The 18,251-nt window shown below is 39.0% G+C and overlaps 1 protein-coding gene across 5 annotated transcripts in view; it reads right to left on the reverse strand.

Annotated features, from left to right (window-relative positions):
• The window catches only part of FGD4 (FYVE, RhoGEF and PH domain containing 4), a 234,487-nt gene that overhangs the window by 108,000 nt on the left and 108,236 nt on the right, over positions 1-18,251 (reverse strand). Inside the window, exon 1 of one of the 5 annotated variants that reach the window (XM_086401416.1) lies at positions 17,829-18,146. The exons of the other annotated variants lie outside the window; for them this stretch is intronic. Coding sequence (XP_086257542.1) covers positions 17,829-17,880 — 52 coding nt within the window. The 5' untranslated portion in view covers positions 17,881-18,146. Of the gene's footprint in view, positions 1-17,828; positions 18,147-18,251 lie in introns of those variants that run through there. 5 annotated transcript variants of the gene reach the window in all.

The raw sequence follows: 18,251 nt of genomic DNA on the forward strand, positions 1-18,251 counted from the left end.
AGAAGTGATAATTACAGTTTTAAACAAAATATCATTGACTCTTATTGTTCACAACAGATAATCTGAAATTATATTCGGCATCTACCACAAACTAGTGACTAAATTTAAGCTACTCACTAGCAGCCATGGCTGCTGCTGCTAAGTCGCTTCAGTTGTGTCTGACTCTGTGCGACCCCATAGACGGCAGCCCACCAGGCTCCACCGTCCCTAGGATTCTCCAGGCAAGAACACTGGAGTGGGTTGCCATTTCCCTCTCCAATGTATGAAATTGAAAAAATAAAGTGAAGTCGCTCAGTCGTGTCCGACTCCTAGCGACCCCATGGACTGCAGCCCACCAGGCCCTTCTGTCCATGGAATTTTCTAGGCAAGAGTACTGGAGTGGGGTGCCACTGCCTTCTCCGAGCAGCCATGGCCGTTTCTTATAAAGTTAAACCAGCACTTCCATATGACCCAGCAATGACACGCCTAGGTACTTACCCAAGTGAAACTAATACTTACATTAACAGAAACATACAAATGAAAATTTTATTTCTTTTAATTGGAGGATAATTACAATATTGGGGTGGTTTTTCCCATATATCAATGTGAATCGGCAACACATGTGTACATGAATATTTACAGAGGCTTTATTCATAACTACCAAAAGCTGGAAAATACACAATTGACCTTCAATCAGTGAATAAATAAGCAAACTGTGGTAAATCTGTCTTTACAACCCTCAAGAAATGAGCTAAGGATACTTGCATGTGTGTTAGTAAGGAAGCCAACTTAAAACACTAGAGGACTTCCCTGGTGGCACGGTGAGTAAGAATCCCTTGCCAATACAGAAGATATGGGTTCAATCCTGGTCCACAAGATTTCACAAGCCACAGAGCAACTAAACCCATGGGTCACAACTACTGAGCCCGTGCTCTAGATCCCAAGAGCCACAACTACCAAGCCCATGTGCTGCAACTATTGAAGCCCAGGTGCCTTGAGTCTATGAGAAGCCCACACACCAGAACTTAGAGTAGGCCCTGCTCACCCACAATTAGAGAAAGCCCACACGCAGCAAGCAAGACCCACTGAAGCCAAAAATAATAAATAAATGCCACACATTTAAGATTCCATATGACATTCTGGAAAAGGCAAGCACAGTTCATTTCAGTTACTCAGTTGTGTCCGACTCCTTGCGACTCCATGGACTGCAGCACGTGAGGCCTCCCTGTCCATCACCAACTCCCAGATGTTACCCAAACTCATGTCCATTGAGTCAGTGATGCCATCCAACCATCTCATCCTCTGTCATCCCCTTCTCCACCCGCCTTCCATCTTTCCCAGCATCAGGATCTTTTCAAATGAGTCAGTTATTCGCATCAGGTGGCCAAAGTACTGAAGCACACAGGGACAAAAACTAGATCCAAGGTTGCAGGAGGGTGGAAGAACTGATTTGATTACAAAAGGGTACAACAGAATTGCCAAAGGTGATGGGAATGTTTCATATCTGCATTGTTGTGCTGGTTATATGACTGTATGCATTGTCAAAACTCACAACTGTACCCTAAAGAGGGTGAATTTTACTGTATATAAATTATCCAATAATTAAAAAAAACCAAAGATTTTTGATATTATCTATTGCCTTTCTCATCATCAATAGTAGAGATAATTACTGGTTCATTGTATTTGTTTCCTGTGATTTTTTTAAAAATCTTGAAAAATTAAAAAGTAACCTAGGAAAGGACCTCCCTCTCTGACTCTCAAAGATGGCGGAGGAGTAGGACAGGGAGAACACTTTCTCCCCCACAAATTCATCAAAAGAGCATTTAAACGTCGAGTAAATTCCACAAAACAACTTCTGAATGCCGGCAGAGGACATCAGGCACCCAGAAAAGCAATCCAACTCTTCGAAAGGAGGTAGGAAAAAATATAAAAGACAAAAAAAGAGACAAAAGAGGGAGGGACGGAGCTCCGTCCCGGGAAGGGAGTCTTAAAAAGAGAGAAGTTTCCAAACACCAGGAAACCTTCTCACTGCCGAATCTGTGCCGAGCTTTGGAAGCACAGAGGGCAACGTAACAGGAAGAAAAAATAAATAAACAATTAAAACTCGAAGATTGCGAGTCCTACGGTAACTCCCCCAGTGGAGAAGCAGCGCAGACGCCTGCAGGCGCCATTAACAAGCGGGGGCTGGGCAGGGAGGCGCAGCGCGGGCTGCATCGCTTAGAGTAAGAATCTGGCCTGAATACCCTGAGCACTATCTGAGTGAAATAATTTGGGCTAACAAACCAGACTGTGGGATATCTACTACGCGAAAAGCCAGCCCCAACCTAAGACCGCCAGGCCCGTGCACGGAACAAAGAATTGAACAGAGATAGCCGGCTGCAGACCTTCCCCCTCCGGTGATAGGCAGCCAGAGCCGGAAGGGGGCAATCGCAGCCCCAGAGAGACATTATCTATAAAACTGTAAGCAGGCTTCTTTGCTAACTAAAACTTCTTGGGGGTCTGGACGGTTAACATCTGCCTAAGAAGGTGCGCCGGTTTTGCGCCCAGATAACCGAGTGGCGGGGAGGCGATAAGTCGCAGCATTGGCGCTCGCCAAACACCTCATCACTTGAGCTGCTCGGACCTGGGAAGAGCACAATACTCAGGCCCAACTGAGTCTGCGCCTCTGAGGACTATCCGAGTGCCTGAACCTGAGCGGCTTGGACCTGGGAGGTACATGCAACCCAGGGCCAGCCTTGGATTGTTCCCGGCAGAACAACCTAGAGCCCGAGCAGTGTGGGCAGGGAGGCTACACGCGCAGTGAGCGGGGGCAGACCCAGTGTGGCTGAGGCAGTGCGAGCGCACGCCAGTGTTATTTGCTTGCAGCATCCCTCCCTCCCTCCCCACAGCGCGACTGAACAAAGAGAAGAAATACAGTTCCACCCATCAGAACACTGACACAAGCTTCCCTAACCAGGAAACCTTGACAAGCCACCTGTACAAACCCACACACAGTGAGGAATAGCCACAATAAAGAGAACTCCACAAACTGCCAGAATACAGAAAGGACACCCCATACTCAGCAATTTAAACAAGATGAAGAGACAGAGGAATAGCCAGCAGATAAAGGAACAGGATAAATGCCCACCAAACCAAACAAAAGAGGAAGAGATAGGGAATCTACCTGATAAAGAATTCCGAATAATGATAGTGAAATTGATCCAAAATCTAGAAATTAAAATGGAATCACAGATAAATAGCTTGGAGACAAGGATTGAGAAGATGCAAGAAAGGTTTAACAAGGACCTAGAAGAAATAAAAAAGAGTCAATATACAATGAATAATGCAATAAATGAAATTAAAAACACTCTGGAGGCAACAAATAGTAGAATAACAGAGGCAGAAGATAGGATTAGTGAATTAGAAGATAGAATGGTAGAAATAAATGAATCAGAGAGAATAAAAGAAAAACGAATTAAAAGAAATGAGGACAATCTCAGAGACCTCCAGGATAATATTAAACGCTACAACATTCGAATCATAGGGGTACCAGAAGAAGAAGACAAAAAGAAAGACCATGAGAAAATACTTGAGGAGATAATAGTTGAAAACTTCCCTAAACTGGGGAAGGAAATAATCACCCAAGTCCAAGAAACCCAGAGAATCCCAAACAGGATAAACCCAAGGCGAAACACCCCAAGACACATATTACTCAAATTAACAAAGATCAAACACAAAGAACAAATATTAAAAGCAGCAAGGGAAAAACAACAAATAACACACAAGGGAATTCCCATAAGGATAACAGCTGATCTTTCAATAGAAACTCTTCAAGCCAGGAGGGAATGGCAAGACATACTTAAAATGATGAAAGAAAATAACCTACAGCCCAGATTATTGTACCCAGCAAGGATTTCATTCAAGTATGAAGGAGAAATCAAAAGCTTCTCAGATAAGCAAAAGCTGAGAGAATTCTGCACCACCAAACCAGCTCTACAACAAATACTAAAGGATATTCTCTAGACAGGAAACACAAAAATGGTGTATAAATTCGAACCCCAAACAATAAAGTAAATGGCAACGGGATCATACTTATCATTAATTACCTTAAACGTAAATGGGTTGAATGCCCCAACCAAAAGACAAAGACTGGCTGAATGGATACAAAAACAAGACCCCTACATATGTTGTCTACAGGAGACCCACCTCAAAACAGGGGACACATACAGACTGAAAGTGAAGGGCTGGAAAAAGATTTTTCATGCAAATAGGGACCAAAAGAAAGCAGGAGTAGCAATACTCATATCAGATAAAATAGACTTTAAAACAAAGGCTGTGAAAAGAGACAAAGAAGGTCACTACATAATGATCAAAGGATCAATCCAAGAAGAAGATATAACAATTATAAATATATATGCACCCAACACGGGAGCACCACAGTACGTAAGACAAATGCTAACAAGTATGAAAGGAGAAATTAACAATAACACAATAATAGTGGGAGACTTTAATACCCCACTCACACCTATGGATAGATCAACTAAACAGAAAATTAACAAGGAAACACAAACTTTAAACGATACAATAGACCAGTTAGACCTAATTGATATCTATAGGACATTTCATCCCAAAACAATGAATTTCACCTTTTTCTCAAGCGCACATGGAACCTTCTCCAGGATAGATCACATCCTGGGCCATAAAGCTAGCCTTGGTAAATTCAAAAAAATAGAAATCATTCCAAGCATCTTTTCTGACCACAATGCAGTAAGATTAGATCTCAATTACAGGAGAAAAACTATTAAAAATTCCAACATATGGAGGCTGAACAACACCCTGCTGAATAACCAACAAATCACAGAAGAAATCAAAAAAGAAATCAAAATTTGCATAGAAACGAATGAAAATGAAAACACAACAACCCAAAAGCTGTGGGACACAGTAAAAGCAGTCCTAAGGGGAAAGTTCATAGCAATACAGGCACACCTCAAGAAACAAGAAAAAAGTCAAATAAATAACCTAACTCTACACCTCAAACAACTAGAAAAGGAAGAAATGAAGAACCCCAGGGTTAGTAGAAGGAAAGAAATCTTAAAAATTAGAGCAGAAATAAATGCAAAAGAAACAAAAGAGACCATAGCAAAAATCAACAAAGCCAAAAGCTGGTTCTTTGAAAGGATAAATAAAATTGACAAACCATTAGCCAGACTCATCAAGAAACAAAGGGAGAAAAATCAAATCAATAAAATTAGAAATGACAGTGGAGAGATCACAACAGACAATATAGAAATACAAAGGATCATAAGAGACTATTATCAACAATTATATGCCAATAAAATGGACAACGAGGAAGAAATGGACAAATTCTTAGAAAAGTACAACTTTCCAAAACTCGACCAGGAAGAAATAGAAAACCTTAACAGACCCATCACAAGCATGGAAATTGAAACTGTAATCAAAAATCTTCCAGCAAACAAAAGCCCAGGTCCAGACGGCTTCACAGCTGAATTCTACCAAAAATTTAGAGAAGAGCTAACACCTATCCTGCTCAAACTCTTCCAGAAAATTGCAGAGGAAGATAAACTTCCAAACTCATTCTATGAGGCCACCATCACCCTAATACCAAAACCTGACAAAGATGCCACAAAAAAAGAAAACTATAGGCCAATATCACTGATGAACATAGATGCAAAAATCCTAAACAAAATTCTAGCAATCAGAATCCAACAACACATTAAAAAGATCATACACCATGACCAAGTGGGCTTTATCCCAGGGATGCAAGGATTCTTCAATATCCGCAAATCAATCAACGTAATACACCACATTAACAAATTGAAAAACAAAAACCATATGATTATCTCAATAGATGCAGAGAAAGCCTTTGACAAAATTCAACACCCATTTATGATAAAAACTCTCCAGAAAGCAGGAATAGAAGGAACATACCTCAACATAATAAAAGCTATATATGACAAACCCACAGCAAACATTATCCTTAATGGTGAAAAATTGAAAGCATTTCCTCTAAAGTCAGGAACAAAACAAGGGTGCCCACTTTCACCATTACTATTCAACATAGTTTTGGAAGTTTTGGCTACAGCAATCAGAGCAGAAAAAGAAATAAAAGGAATCCAAATTGGAAAAGAAGAAGTAAAACTCTCACTATTTGCAGATGACATGATCCTCTACATAGAAAACCCTAAAGACTCCACCAGAAAATTACTAGAACTAATCAATGATTATAGTAAAGTTGCAGGATATAAAATCAACACACAGAAATCCCTTGCATTCCTATACACTAATAATGAGAAAACAGAAAGAGAAATTAAGGAAACAATTCCATTCACCATTGCAACGAAGAGAATAAAATACTTAGGAATATATTTACCTAAAGAAACTAAAGACCTATATATAGAAAACTATAAAACACTGGTGAAAGAAATCAAAGAGGACACTAATAGATGGAGAAATATACCATGTTCATGGATTGGAAGAATCAATATAGTGAAAATGAGTATACTACCCAAAGCAATTTATAGATTCAATGCAATCCCTATCAAGCTACCAACAGTATTCTTCACAGAGCTAGAACAAATAATTTCACAATTTGTATGGAAATACAAAAAACCTCGAATAGCCAAAGCGATCTTGAGAAAGAAAAATGGAACTGGAGGAATCAACCTACCTGACTTCAGGCTCTACTACAAAGCCACAGTTATCAAGACAGTATGGTACTGGCACAAAGACAGAAATATAGATCAATGGAACAAAATAGAAAGCCCAGAGATAAATCCACGCACATATGGACACCTTATCTTTGACAAAGGAGGCAAGAATATACAGTGGATTAAAGACAATCTCTTTAACAAGTGGTGCTGGGAAATCTGGTCAACCACTTGTAAAAGAATGAAACTAGAACACTTTCTAACACCATATACAAAAATAAACTCAAAATGGATTAAAGATCTCAATATAAGACCAGAAACTATAAAACTCCTAGAGGAGAACATAGGCAAAACACTCTCTGACATACATCACAGCAGGATCCTCTATGACCCACCTCCCAGAATATTGGAAATAAAAGCAAAAATAAACAAATGGGACCTAATTAAACTTAAAAGCTTCTGCACATCAAAGGAAACTATTAGCAAGGTGAAAAGACAGCCTTCAGAATGGGAGAAAATAATAGCAAATGAAGCAACCGACAAACAACTAATCTCAAAAATATACAAGCAACTCCTACAGCTCAACTCCAGAAAAATAAATGACCCAATCAAAAAATGGGCCAAAGATCTAAATAGACATTTCTCCAAAGAAGACATACAGATGGCTAACAAACACTTGAAAAGATGTTCAACATCACTCTTTATCAGAGAAATGCAAATCAAAACCACTATGAGGTACCATTTCACACCAGTCAGAATGGCTGCGATCCAAAAGTCTACAAATAATAAATGCTGGAGAGGGTGTGGAGAAAAGGGAACCCTCTTGCACTGTTGGTGGGAATGCAAATTAGTACAGCCACTATGGAGAACAGTGTGGAGATTCCTTAAAAAAATGGAAATAGAACTGCCTTATGATCCAGCAATCCCACTGCTGGGCATACACACTGAGGAAACCAGAAGGGAAAGAGACACGTGTACCCCAATGTTCATCGCAGCACTGTTTATAATAGCTAGGACATGGAAGCAACCTAGATGTCCATCAGCAGATGAATGGATAGGAAAGCTGTGGTACATATACACAATGGAGTATTACTCAGCCATTAAAAAGAATACATTTGAATCAGTTCTAATGAGGTGGATGAAACTGGAGACTATTATACAGAGTGAAGTAAGCCAGAAGGAAAAACATAAATACAGTATACTAACGCATGTATATGGAATTTAGAAAGATGGTAACGTTAACCCTGTGTACGAGACAGCAAAGGAGACACTGATGTATAGAACAGTCTTATGGACTCTGTGGGAGAGGGTGGGAAGATTTGGGAGAATGTCATTGAAACATGTGAAATGTCATGTATGAAACGAGATGCCAGTCCAGGTTCAGTGCACGATGCTGGATGCTTGGGGCTGGTGCGCTGGGAAGGCCCAGGGGGATGGTATGGGGAGGTTGGGAGGGAGGAGGGTTCAGGATGGGGAGCATGTGATATTTTTTTTTAAAATAAAATTAAAAAAAAAAAAAAAAAGAAAGGAAAAAAAAAATAAATAAAAATAAAAATAAAAAGTAACCTAATTAGCTCCCCACACAATGTCCATTTGTGAACAATGACGTTTATAACAATATATTTAAAAGGTTCTTTCAAATTAATGTTTAATTTAGTTAATTAATAAGATTATTTGTCATTGACATCAGTCTTGAAAAATATCTAAACTCCAGGCTAACCAACTCAGTTATTCACTTTAGATATGTATTAAAGACTTTGAAGCAACTTAATATGCACGCACAAAGACTTAGTGGGCTGTCACCCTGCTATCAGGCTTCTCCTCCTCGTAGAGTCGTTATTTCTTTACAAATTCTGTTGAGTAAGGAAGTCAGAAAGTTCTCCCAGTCACAAGGTTATTTCATAACCGCTTGCTTTATCACTATATTAAACTTAGTTTACTTTTTATTAAAGGCTGCTAGTATTTTCAATAGCTTACCATTTCTAATGTAAATGATCTAAAACAAAAATTTTACCATGTAACCTGTGCTTCTTGAATTAAAATTTACTAATTTATAATGTCTAAAAAAGAGGGGAGAGGGGCGGGAACGAAGTTGTCTGACCTTGCTTTTTTTTTTCTGGCCAAGCTGTGCAGCACAGGATCTTAGTTTTCTGACCAGGGATTAAACCCGTGCCCTCTGCGGTGGAAGTGCAGAGTCTTAACCATTGGACCACCAGGGAAGCTCCTCTCCCAGTAATCTGGTTTATAGCTACCTAGCATATCATCTCGGAGAAGGCAATGGCACCCCACTCCAGTACTTTTGCCTAGAAAATCCCATGGACGGAGGAGCCTGGTAGGCCGCAGTCCACGGGGTCGCTAGAGTCGGAAACGACTGAGCAACTTCACTTTGACTTTTCATTTCATGCATTGGAGAAGGAAATGCCAACCCACGCCAGTGTTTTTGCCTGGAGAATCCCAGGGACGGGAAGCCTGGTGGGCTGCTGTCTATGGGGTAGCACAGAGTCGGACACGACTGAAGCGATGCAGCAGCAGCAGCAGCATATCATCTAACATATAATTGAAAACTTCCATGTACTAATGGCAAAGTTGGCTTAAAAAATTATTTACTGATAAATATATTTTGGCAGTATAAAAACAGGACAATTATACCAAGTGAAAGTTAGTATTTCACTTTGTTCAAACAGAACAAGAAGTTGGAAAAAAATAATTAAAGTACTTCTTACTTTCAGTTATTAACTAAGGAGTAAAATCCTCAAATTGATTCTCCAATGATATTTAACTGGGAGACAATCTCCATTTTCATAGAATGAAATATGAATCTTAATCTATTTTGCACACTTTAGTACTCTAATAATCATCTAATAAAATCAATTTGTTATTAAAATGATTTCCTCATTGACTTAAAAAAAACTATAATTAAAAAGCCCAATCAAATGATGTGTAATTTCCATTTTGTATGTCTCTGAATCTTAATGAAGTGAAGCCTACAAGTTCTTGAATGCATGCTAAGGAAATCGTGGGGGATGTTTTGTTTCTTTGTGGCCATGCCATGCAGTATGTGGGGTCTTCCTCAACTAAGGACTGAACCTCCCCCCTCCCCTGCATTAGAAGCATTAACTGTTAACCATTGGACCACCAGGGAAGTCTCTAAATCTAGTTTCTTGAATATTCTGTCCCAAACTATTTTTATACAGATCTTCAAAACAAACCAATTATCCCTCAATCTCTATTCTTTTAAATTAAAACAATTTTAATATATATTTAAAGATTTATTTATTTACTCTTTGGCTCTGCTGGGTCTTTGTTGCTGTGCGCAGGCCTCCTTCAGCTGCAGCAAGCAGGGGCCACTCCCTAGTTGCGGCCTCTCACCGCAGTGATCTCTCTTGTGGAGCATGGGCTCTAGGCACAAGAGCTTCAGTAGCTGCAGCACCTGGGCTCCACAGTTGTGGCTCACAGGCTCTAGTGCTCTGGCTAAGCAGCTGTGGTGCACGGGCTCAGCTGTCCTGTGGCATGTGGGATTTTCCCAGACCAGGGATCAAATCCATGTACTCTGTATTGGCACATGGACTCCTTACCACTGAGCCACCAGGGAAGCCTCTTAATATATGTATGTATGTCTGTGAAAGTTGCTCAGTCGTGTCCGACTCTTTGCGACCCCATGGACTATACAGTCCATGGGATTCTCCAGGCCAGAATACTGGAATGGGTAGCCTTTCCCATCTCCAGGGGATCCTCCCAACCCAGAGATTGAACCCAGGTCTCCCACATTGCAGGTGGATTCTTTACCAGCTGAGCCACAAGGGAAGCCCCTTTTAATTCATTTTTTATATTAATTATTTAGTCACTTAAAGTCCCAACCACACAGTATCATTAGACAGTCCCCCAAACCAGGGTTTCCTGATGGACGACAATACAATCGTAGGTTAAACTGTTGCTCATTCTGGGTTTTAGCTCAATTCTATTAATATTCTTCTACTTTGGAAGACTATGATGAGAAGTTATACCTCTCTCTAACGGCATGTGGATAGGAATAGTTTGTATATTTTAGGTATGAAATTTAGGAGAAGAAACCTTGTATCTGAAGTGTTATATGACTTTAACAATGCTCTTCTGGTTAAAAACATTTAATCTTGGATTAGAAAGCCATTCCTTATGAGCCTAAATTATGGAATTGATCCTCATGCCCCAATTTATAGTTTGTTTGACCTCACCTATAGATTTCCTGCATCACACCAGTCATTTCATCTGTTCACATACACAGCTCAGCAGTAAACACAATTTTAGGTTGGTAATATTTCAGCATTTCCCCTATCATGCTCCACTCTTTAAGATAAAGGCATGCTTTTCATCTAATTTTGCTTTGTACTAATCCCAAATCATCGATATTATCTAAATTCAAAGCAGGAACAAAGTTAATTGATAAATATGGTGTTTCTTCTTTCATTATGGCCATTATTTTTACAGAACTTCTTTGGATTCCACTTGAATACCAAGTAACAACTCTAGACTGGATGAGCTACATATTTCCTGTCACATCACTTCATCAAGAAGTTAATTCTGAGATTTCAAGTTCTACAATTCCAGTATTGCCACCAGCTAGCTACCTTTCTTACTCTAAACTCCTGAACGAATCCATTCTTAGCTATGCTTCATTAAAGAACATATACCAAGCACTTAATATCATGCTGGGCAAATAACAGGTGCCCGATTCTCTTCTCTGTTCAGTCGCTCCGTATCCTTCTGCCTTACGCATCTCACGACGGAGTCACTCTTTACAAACGCCCTTACTCTAGCAGTTTAGTGTTCTTTACCTGCATCTCTTTCATCTGCCAGAAAGCCTGAAGGCAGGAGGAGAAGGGGATGAAAGAGTACGAGATGGCTGGATGGCATCACTGACTCAATGGACATGGGTTTGAGCAAGCTCCAGAAGATGGTGAAGGACAGGGAAGCCTGGCGTGCTGCAGTCCATGGGGTTGCAAAGAGTCAGACACGACTGAGCAACTACACAACAACCATGATGATGTCCACTGATAGGGTTCTAGCACTGTGGTTGTCATGTATCGAGAACAAAATATTTCTGCAAGTATTAAATGGGTATATTAAACAGGTACAGAATTTCAGTTAGGAAAAACAAAAGAAATTCTAGACATGGATAGTGGTGATGGTGGTAAAACAATGTGAATGTACTGATACTAGAGAACTGTACACTTAAAAATGACTAAAATGATCAATTTTATGTTGTGTATATTTTACATATACACATATGCTATTCCTCAATCTATTTGTTCATGTTCTCTACTGCCTGTACTGTTTCTCTGCATTCTTTCCTTTCTTCAGGGTCTACCTTGAACAAACTATTCACTCAAGGGTCCAACTCCTCCACTAAAATATCTAATTCCAGTACCAACCTCTCTTAAACAACCTCCTTCACTGGAGAAGGGAAGCTTAAACTTTATCTTGAGGGATGAAGATTTCATTATGCAGCAAAGAGAGGGAAAGGATCTTATTTCAGATTCTAAATTGAGGAAACCTGTAGCGGATTCACAAATTTCATTGTGGCTTGCAGAACTATTCCTCACTTGTCAGCTGATATCCTCAATGGCTACTTACTGCATTGAGAATGAAATCCAAACTCCTTATAAGGCCTCAAGGCACTGTCCCTTGCTTACCTTTCTAGTCTCATCTCTTGCCACTGTTTTCAAAATATGTTTCCAAACCACGTTCCATCAATCAAGGGTTTTGAGAAGGAAGTTAAGAAAAATGCTTTCTTTTCATAAATTTCCACGGAAACTCCCCCCCCCCAACTTTGAAATAGCCATGCTGTTTCCAGAAAAGGCTCCTCTGAGGCTTTAAGAAAATAAAACTTGAGCTTTGCCCTGGCCAGGTCAGATAAAGGGTAAATAAAATACAGCCAGTTACTTGCTACTAACTTGGGAGTAAAAAGAGAGCGCTTTCATTTCTCTCTCTCTCTCTTTTTTTAAAATTAATTTATTTTTTAATTGAAGGATAATTGCTTTACAGAATTTTGTTGTTTTCTGTCAAACCTCAACATGAATCAGTCATAGGTATTATCCCCTCCCTTTTGAACCTCCCTCTCATCTCCCTTTCCATCCCACCCCTCTAGGTTGATACAGAGCCCCTGTTTGAGTTTCCTGAGCCATACAGCATACTCTCTTTTTGACCAAGATTTAAGTACTGTCTTCCTTTCCTGAAGACTCTAATGTACTACTTACTGGGGTAACAGCTGCTGCTTAGGCCTTTTGTGTTGGCCCAAACATTCCTAAAGGACAAACTCAATGTAAAGAAAAAATAAATATAACCCTAAATATATCCAGCACCTTATCTTTGCAAATTATCCACTCTACTTATTATTTCTTCCCTTTTATCCCACGGTAATATGGCACAATTAAAACACGCAGTTTAATTTCTGATGCAATCTCAGAAGTGTATAGTAAGTCCCCTACATACGAATGAGTTCCATTCCAGGAGCACATTGTTAAGTCCAAGTTTTGTTCATTAAGTCCAACAAAATTAGCTCAGGTACCCAACTAACACAATTGGCTACATACTACTGTACTGTACTAGGTTTATAGTAGTTCTCACACAAATAATATATTAAAAAAACAAATACATAAAAATAAAGAAAACATTTTTAATCTTACCATACAGTACCTTGAAAAGTACCATAGTATCAGCTACATCACCATTGCTTTTATGCTTGCTTCCAGACATCCTGGGCCTCCAATAAAGATACTTCACTACTGTACTCTATATCCAGTACTGTAAAGTACACAAAAGCACAACCACTTGCAGAGGATTCACACAGGCAAACGTATGTTTGCATCTTTGAAAGTTTGCAAGTTGAAAGTTTGTATGTAAGGGACTTTCTGTATTATAGGAATAAAGAAAACTCCAAAGAAAAAAAGAAAAATTTACATTTAAATTTCAGTAAGCTTTTCAATAACTTTTCTAAGTTATTGTCTTGGTGGCAGAAAAGATGACCAAGGATAAAAAGGCAACGAATTATTTTAATTAAAAAAAAAAATTTAAGGTCCATTTCCATCATATGGGCCTTAACTGATAATTGGTACTTGATAAATTACAAATGTACTTGTCGAAATTTTTAAATTATTATTCTAGCAATCTATATATTGTGAACTTTACAAATAATGCTCAGATTTTAAGTATTATACTAAGAACTAAAAATATCAATATAGTCTTTTAGACACAATAGTTTGAACATTAATGACTAATAGAACTCAAGATAAATTACTTTATAATGGTCAACAACTTACTATTAATGGAATATGGAGTATTTTTATCTTTTATATAAGGTAACAGGGACAAATGTATTTAGCATTCATGCAGATAATGCAAATGGGTAAGCATACAGGTTTAAAACAATATGAATTAGTTAAATGGCAAATGAGAGAATAATTTTTTATTTTTAAATTTTAAACTCAAAAACCATTGTGTGAGTCAAAGAAAATTTGGAGCCATCAATTTGAGGTCCCTTTTAAAATGGTTTAACCCACTTATTAATAATTACAAAGAAATACTGAGTCCTTACATGGGATTCAATAGAGTTCATTGCTAAGAACTTAGGAATCTTTTTTAGAAAGTTCTGATCATCACTTTTATGGAATCTCATTTTTCTTTAGCCACACTACCCTTTTCAATTCCTGTGGCCTTAAGAATTTTACATATGACTAATCTCACTATCTTCTGGATTTCCTTTGAGCATTTATAACTTCTCAGCATTTGTCACCCCTACTACTGCCAAAGCTTCTGGAAAGCAAGGACCATAAGTGTCCCATTCACTATTATGGGTCCCGTGGATGTTGCGTCAAACATAATAAAACTTCACTAAATGGTCTCTTCTAAGAAGTCAAAGAGAAAGCAGACAAGCAAAATGGTGACTGACAAGTTTGGCCAGGGCCCTGTTACTGTTACTGGTGCACAGAGGAGGGTTAGGGGAGACCTTCCAGAACAGTGGTCTCCAAACTTTTTGATGGCACATCCTCTCAGTATAAAATGTGGGCACTGCACTCTCAAATATAAATGTATGCACAGACACATGTAGGAATGTATATACATTAAATACAAGCATGATAGTGCAAAAATGAATACTATAAAACAAAAACAACTTAAAATAGGATGAGGTGAAGATAAAATGGCTTCCCAGGTGGCTCAGTGGTAAAGAATCCACCTGTCAATGCAGGAGATATGAGTTCAATCCCTGGGCCAGGAAGATCCCGTGGAGAAGGAAACGGCAACCCACTCCACTATTCTTGCCCAGAAAGATCCCATGGACAGAGGAGTACGATGGGCTACAACCCATGAGGTCGAACAAGAGTCAGAAACGACTTAGCAACCAAACAACAATAAAGATAGAATACCATTTTAGAAAAAACAATGTGATTCAATCTGCTTTGTTTTTTAGAAATATCTTGCTTAAATATTTCATGGTACAGACATTTGAAAGAGTGGAACTAAGTCAATTTACTTCTGTACATGGTTTTAATGATTGCCAGAGCTGAGATTTGCTGTTCTACCGGGAAGAAGTATATCACTGGCTACACTTACTAAATCATGATATATATATTTTTCAATCTTATCTACCAATTATGCAAAGGATTTCCTTGAAATTCTTCTAGTAAACGTCCATCTTCCTAGATGTCTTGAAAGCTGTTGCATTTTTTTTTTAATTTGGTCTAATATTTTAAAACTACTTACAAAAAATTTAAAGATTTTTAAAAAGACTTGAATTTAATACATACTACTATATATGATTGGAGAAGGAAACGGCAACCCTCTCCAGTATTCTTTCCTGGAAAATCCCATGGATGGAGGAACTTGGTAGGCTACAGTCTGTGGGGTCGCAAAGAGTCGGACATGACTGAGCGACTTCACTTCACTTCACTATATATGATATAGATATTAAGAACCTACTGTATAGCAAGCATAAGGAACTCTACTCAATATTCTGGAATGGCCTATATGGGAAAAGGATACACACACACACACAGAGTAGATATATGTATATGAGTAACTGATTCACTTTGCTGTATACCTGAAAAAAAACACAACATTGTAAATCAAGTATGCTCCAAAAAAACTGAAAACCGTACTTAAGTTTGGGTGTAAGAGGGTGTTGTATTTTTTTAACTTTTAAAAGGAAAAGATATATGTCATTTTTGGTGGTAAAATGACAGAGTAATGGAAACATTTCCAATCATTCAAAAAACTTTCTGTCCACAGAGCACTTTTCCTCTGCTGACTGCAGTTACTTTCTCACTGATTCAAATACCACCTTTACTTGAAAATGACACGCTGTATTTATTTCTTCAAATATATCTACTAGATAAGAACCTGCAAAATATGTACGGTGTCTACTTCTCTCTTTTTTAAAAATAACTTTATTTCTGGCCAGCTGGGTCTTTATTGCTGTGCAGGCTTTTCTCTAGTTGAGACAATTGGGGGCTACTCTAGTTGTGCTGTGCAGTCTTCTCATTATAAAGGCTTCTCTTGTTGCAGAGCACGGGCTCTAGGCATGCAGGCTTCAGCAGTTGCGGTACATGGGCTCAGTAGCAGCATCTTCACAGCTCCAGAACACAGGCTCAAGAGTTGTGCCATATGGGCTTAGCTGCTCCCCTGCATGTGGGATCTTCCTGGATCAGGGATCGAACCCGTTTCTCCTGCATTGGCAAGGGGATTCCTTACCACTAAGCCACCAGGGAAGTCCCCGTGGCTACCTCTCTTTACATGAAGGGCTAGTAAATAGGGAACAGTTGTGTTTTTTGTTAAAAGAAAAAGACACACAGTCTTTAGTTTGACAACTCATTTAAATACTATGCCATGTATAAAACTTAACATTCAAAAAACTAAGATCATGGCATCTGATACTATCACTCCATGGCAAATAGATGGGGAAACAATGGAAACAGTGAAAGACTTTATTTTATTGGGCTCCAAAATCACTGCAGATGGTGACTGCAGCCTGAAATTAAAAGATGTTTGCCCCTTGGAAGAAAAGTTATGACCAACCTAGACAGCATGTTAAAAAGCGAGACATTATTTTGCCGACAAAGGTCCATATAGTCAAAGCTATTGTTTTTCCAGTACAGATATGAGAGTTGGACCATAAAAAAGGCTGAGTGTCAAAGAATTGATGCTTTTGAATTTGGGTGCTGGAGAGGACTTTTGAGAGTCCCTGGGACTGCAAGGAGATGCAACCAGTCAGTCCTAAAGGAAATCAACCCTGAATATTCATTGGAAGGACTGATGCTAAAGCTGAAGCTCCAATACTTTGGCCACTTTATGTGAAGAGCCGACTCACTGGAAAAGATCCTGATGCTGGGAAAGATTGAAGGCAGGAGGAGAAGGGGATGACAGAGGACAAGAGAGTTGGATGTCATCACTAACTCAATGAACATGAGTTTGAGCAAGCTGCAGGAAATGGTAAAGGACAGGGAAGCCTGGCATACTGCAGTCCATGGGGTCACAAAGAATCGGACACGACCGAGCGACTGAACAGCAACATATAACTTACAAATCTCTGGGTGGTACAAAAGATGCTTGTACCTAAAACATCAGGGCAGAAAGGAGGCAAGTAAACTTGCCACTGCCTACCTGCCACTTTCCCCTCAGAATTCCTCACCTGTCCCTGAAATACTAGCTGTATTCAACACATAAACTGAATGAAAGTGTACAAATAAGTCTAGCATCACTGACTCAATGGACATGAATCTTAGCAAACTCCAGGAGACAGTGAAGGACAGAGGAGCCTGGTGTGCTATACAGTCCATGGGGTCACAAAGAGTCAGACACAACTTAGTGAGCAACCAGTGCTTTTGTCCCCTACCCCTTAGGCAAAATGTTCCAAGTTCTAGGATCTGCTTCCTACACTACAATGATTTATTTTTTGTATCCTCAGGGCACATAATGGTTTCATAGATGATTCCTTTTGAGAAGGAAACTTCTAGAAGACAGGTAGTTTTTCACAGGGATCTTATATACATTTCATCTAATAACTCTTCAATCTGCAGGTTATTCCTGAAATTAAGTCATGTTGACATAAATGTACTGTATCAATGTTAAAATTATGACTAAAAGTCGGCAGCATAAACAATAAATGCATTAAAATAAATTTAAAAATAAATACTCTGGACTTCCCTAGGGGGTCAGTGGTTAAGAATTTACCTGCAAACGCAGGGGACACAGGTTCGATGCCTGCTCCAGGAAGATCCCACATGCCACGGAGCAACTAAGCTGCACCACAACTGCTGAGCTCGCATTCTATAAGCTGAGAGCTGCAACTCCTGAAGCCCATATGCTCTAGAGCTCTGCAATAAGAGAAGCCACCACAATGAGATGCTCGCTCACCACAAACAAGAGTAGCCCCTGCTCGCTACAACTACAGAACCCACACACAGCAACAAAGACTCAGTGCAGCCAAAAATAAATAAAAAAGAAAGAGCAAAAGGGCTTTGAGAGGTCAAACAGCTGTATTTAAAAAAAAAAAAAGGAAATACACTAATTTGGAAAATAAAAATCTCCAGAACAATTTTAACTTGAATTTTTCCAAAATTTTAATCACATTCTCTATATCAATCTAGATATGAA

Source organism: Bos grunniens, chromosome 5 (genome assembly GCF_055505025.1).
Source record: "Bos grunniens cultivar Pamir isolate PY7600 chromosome 5, Bosgru_T2T1.0, whole genome shotgun sequence".
Lineage (NCBI taxonomy): Eukaryota > Metazoa > Chordata > Mammalia > Artiodactyla > Bovidae > Bos > Bos grunniens.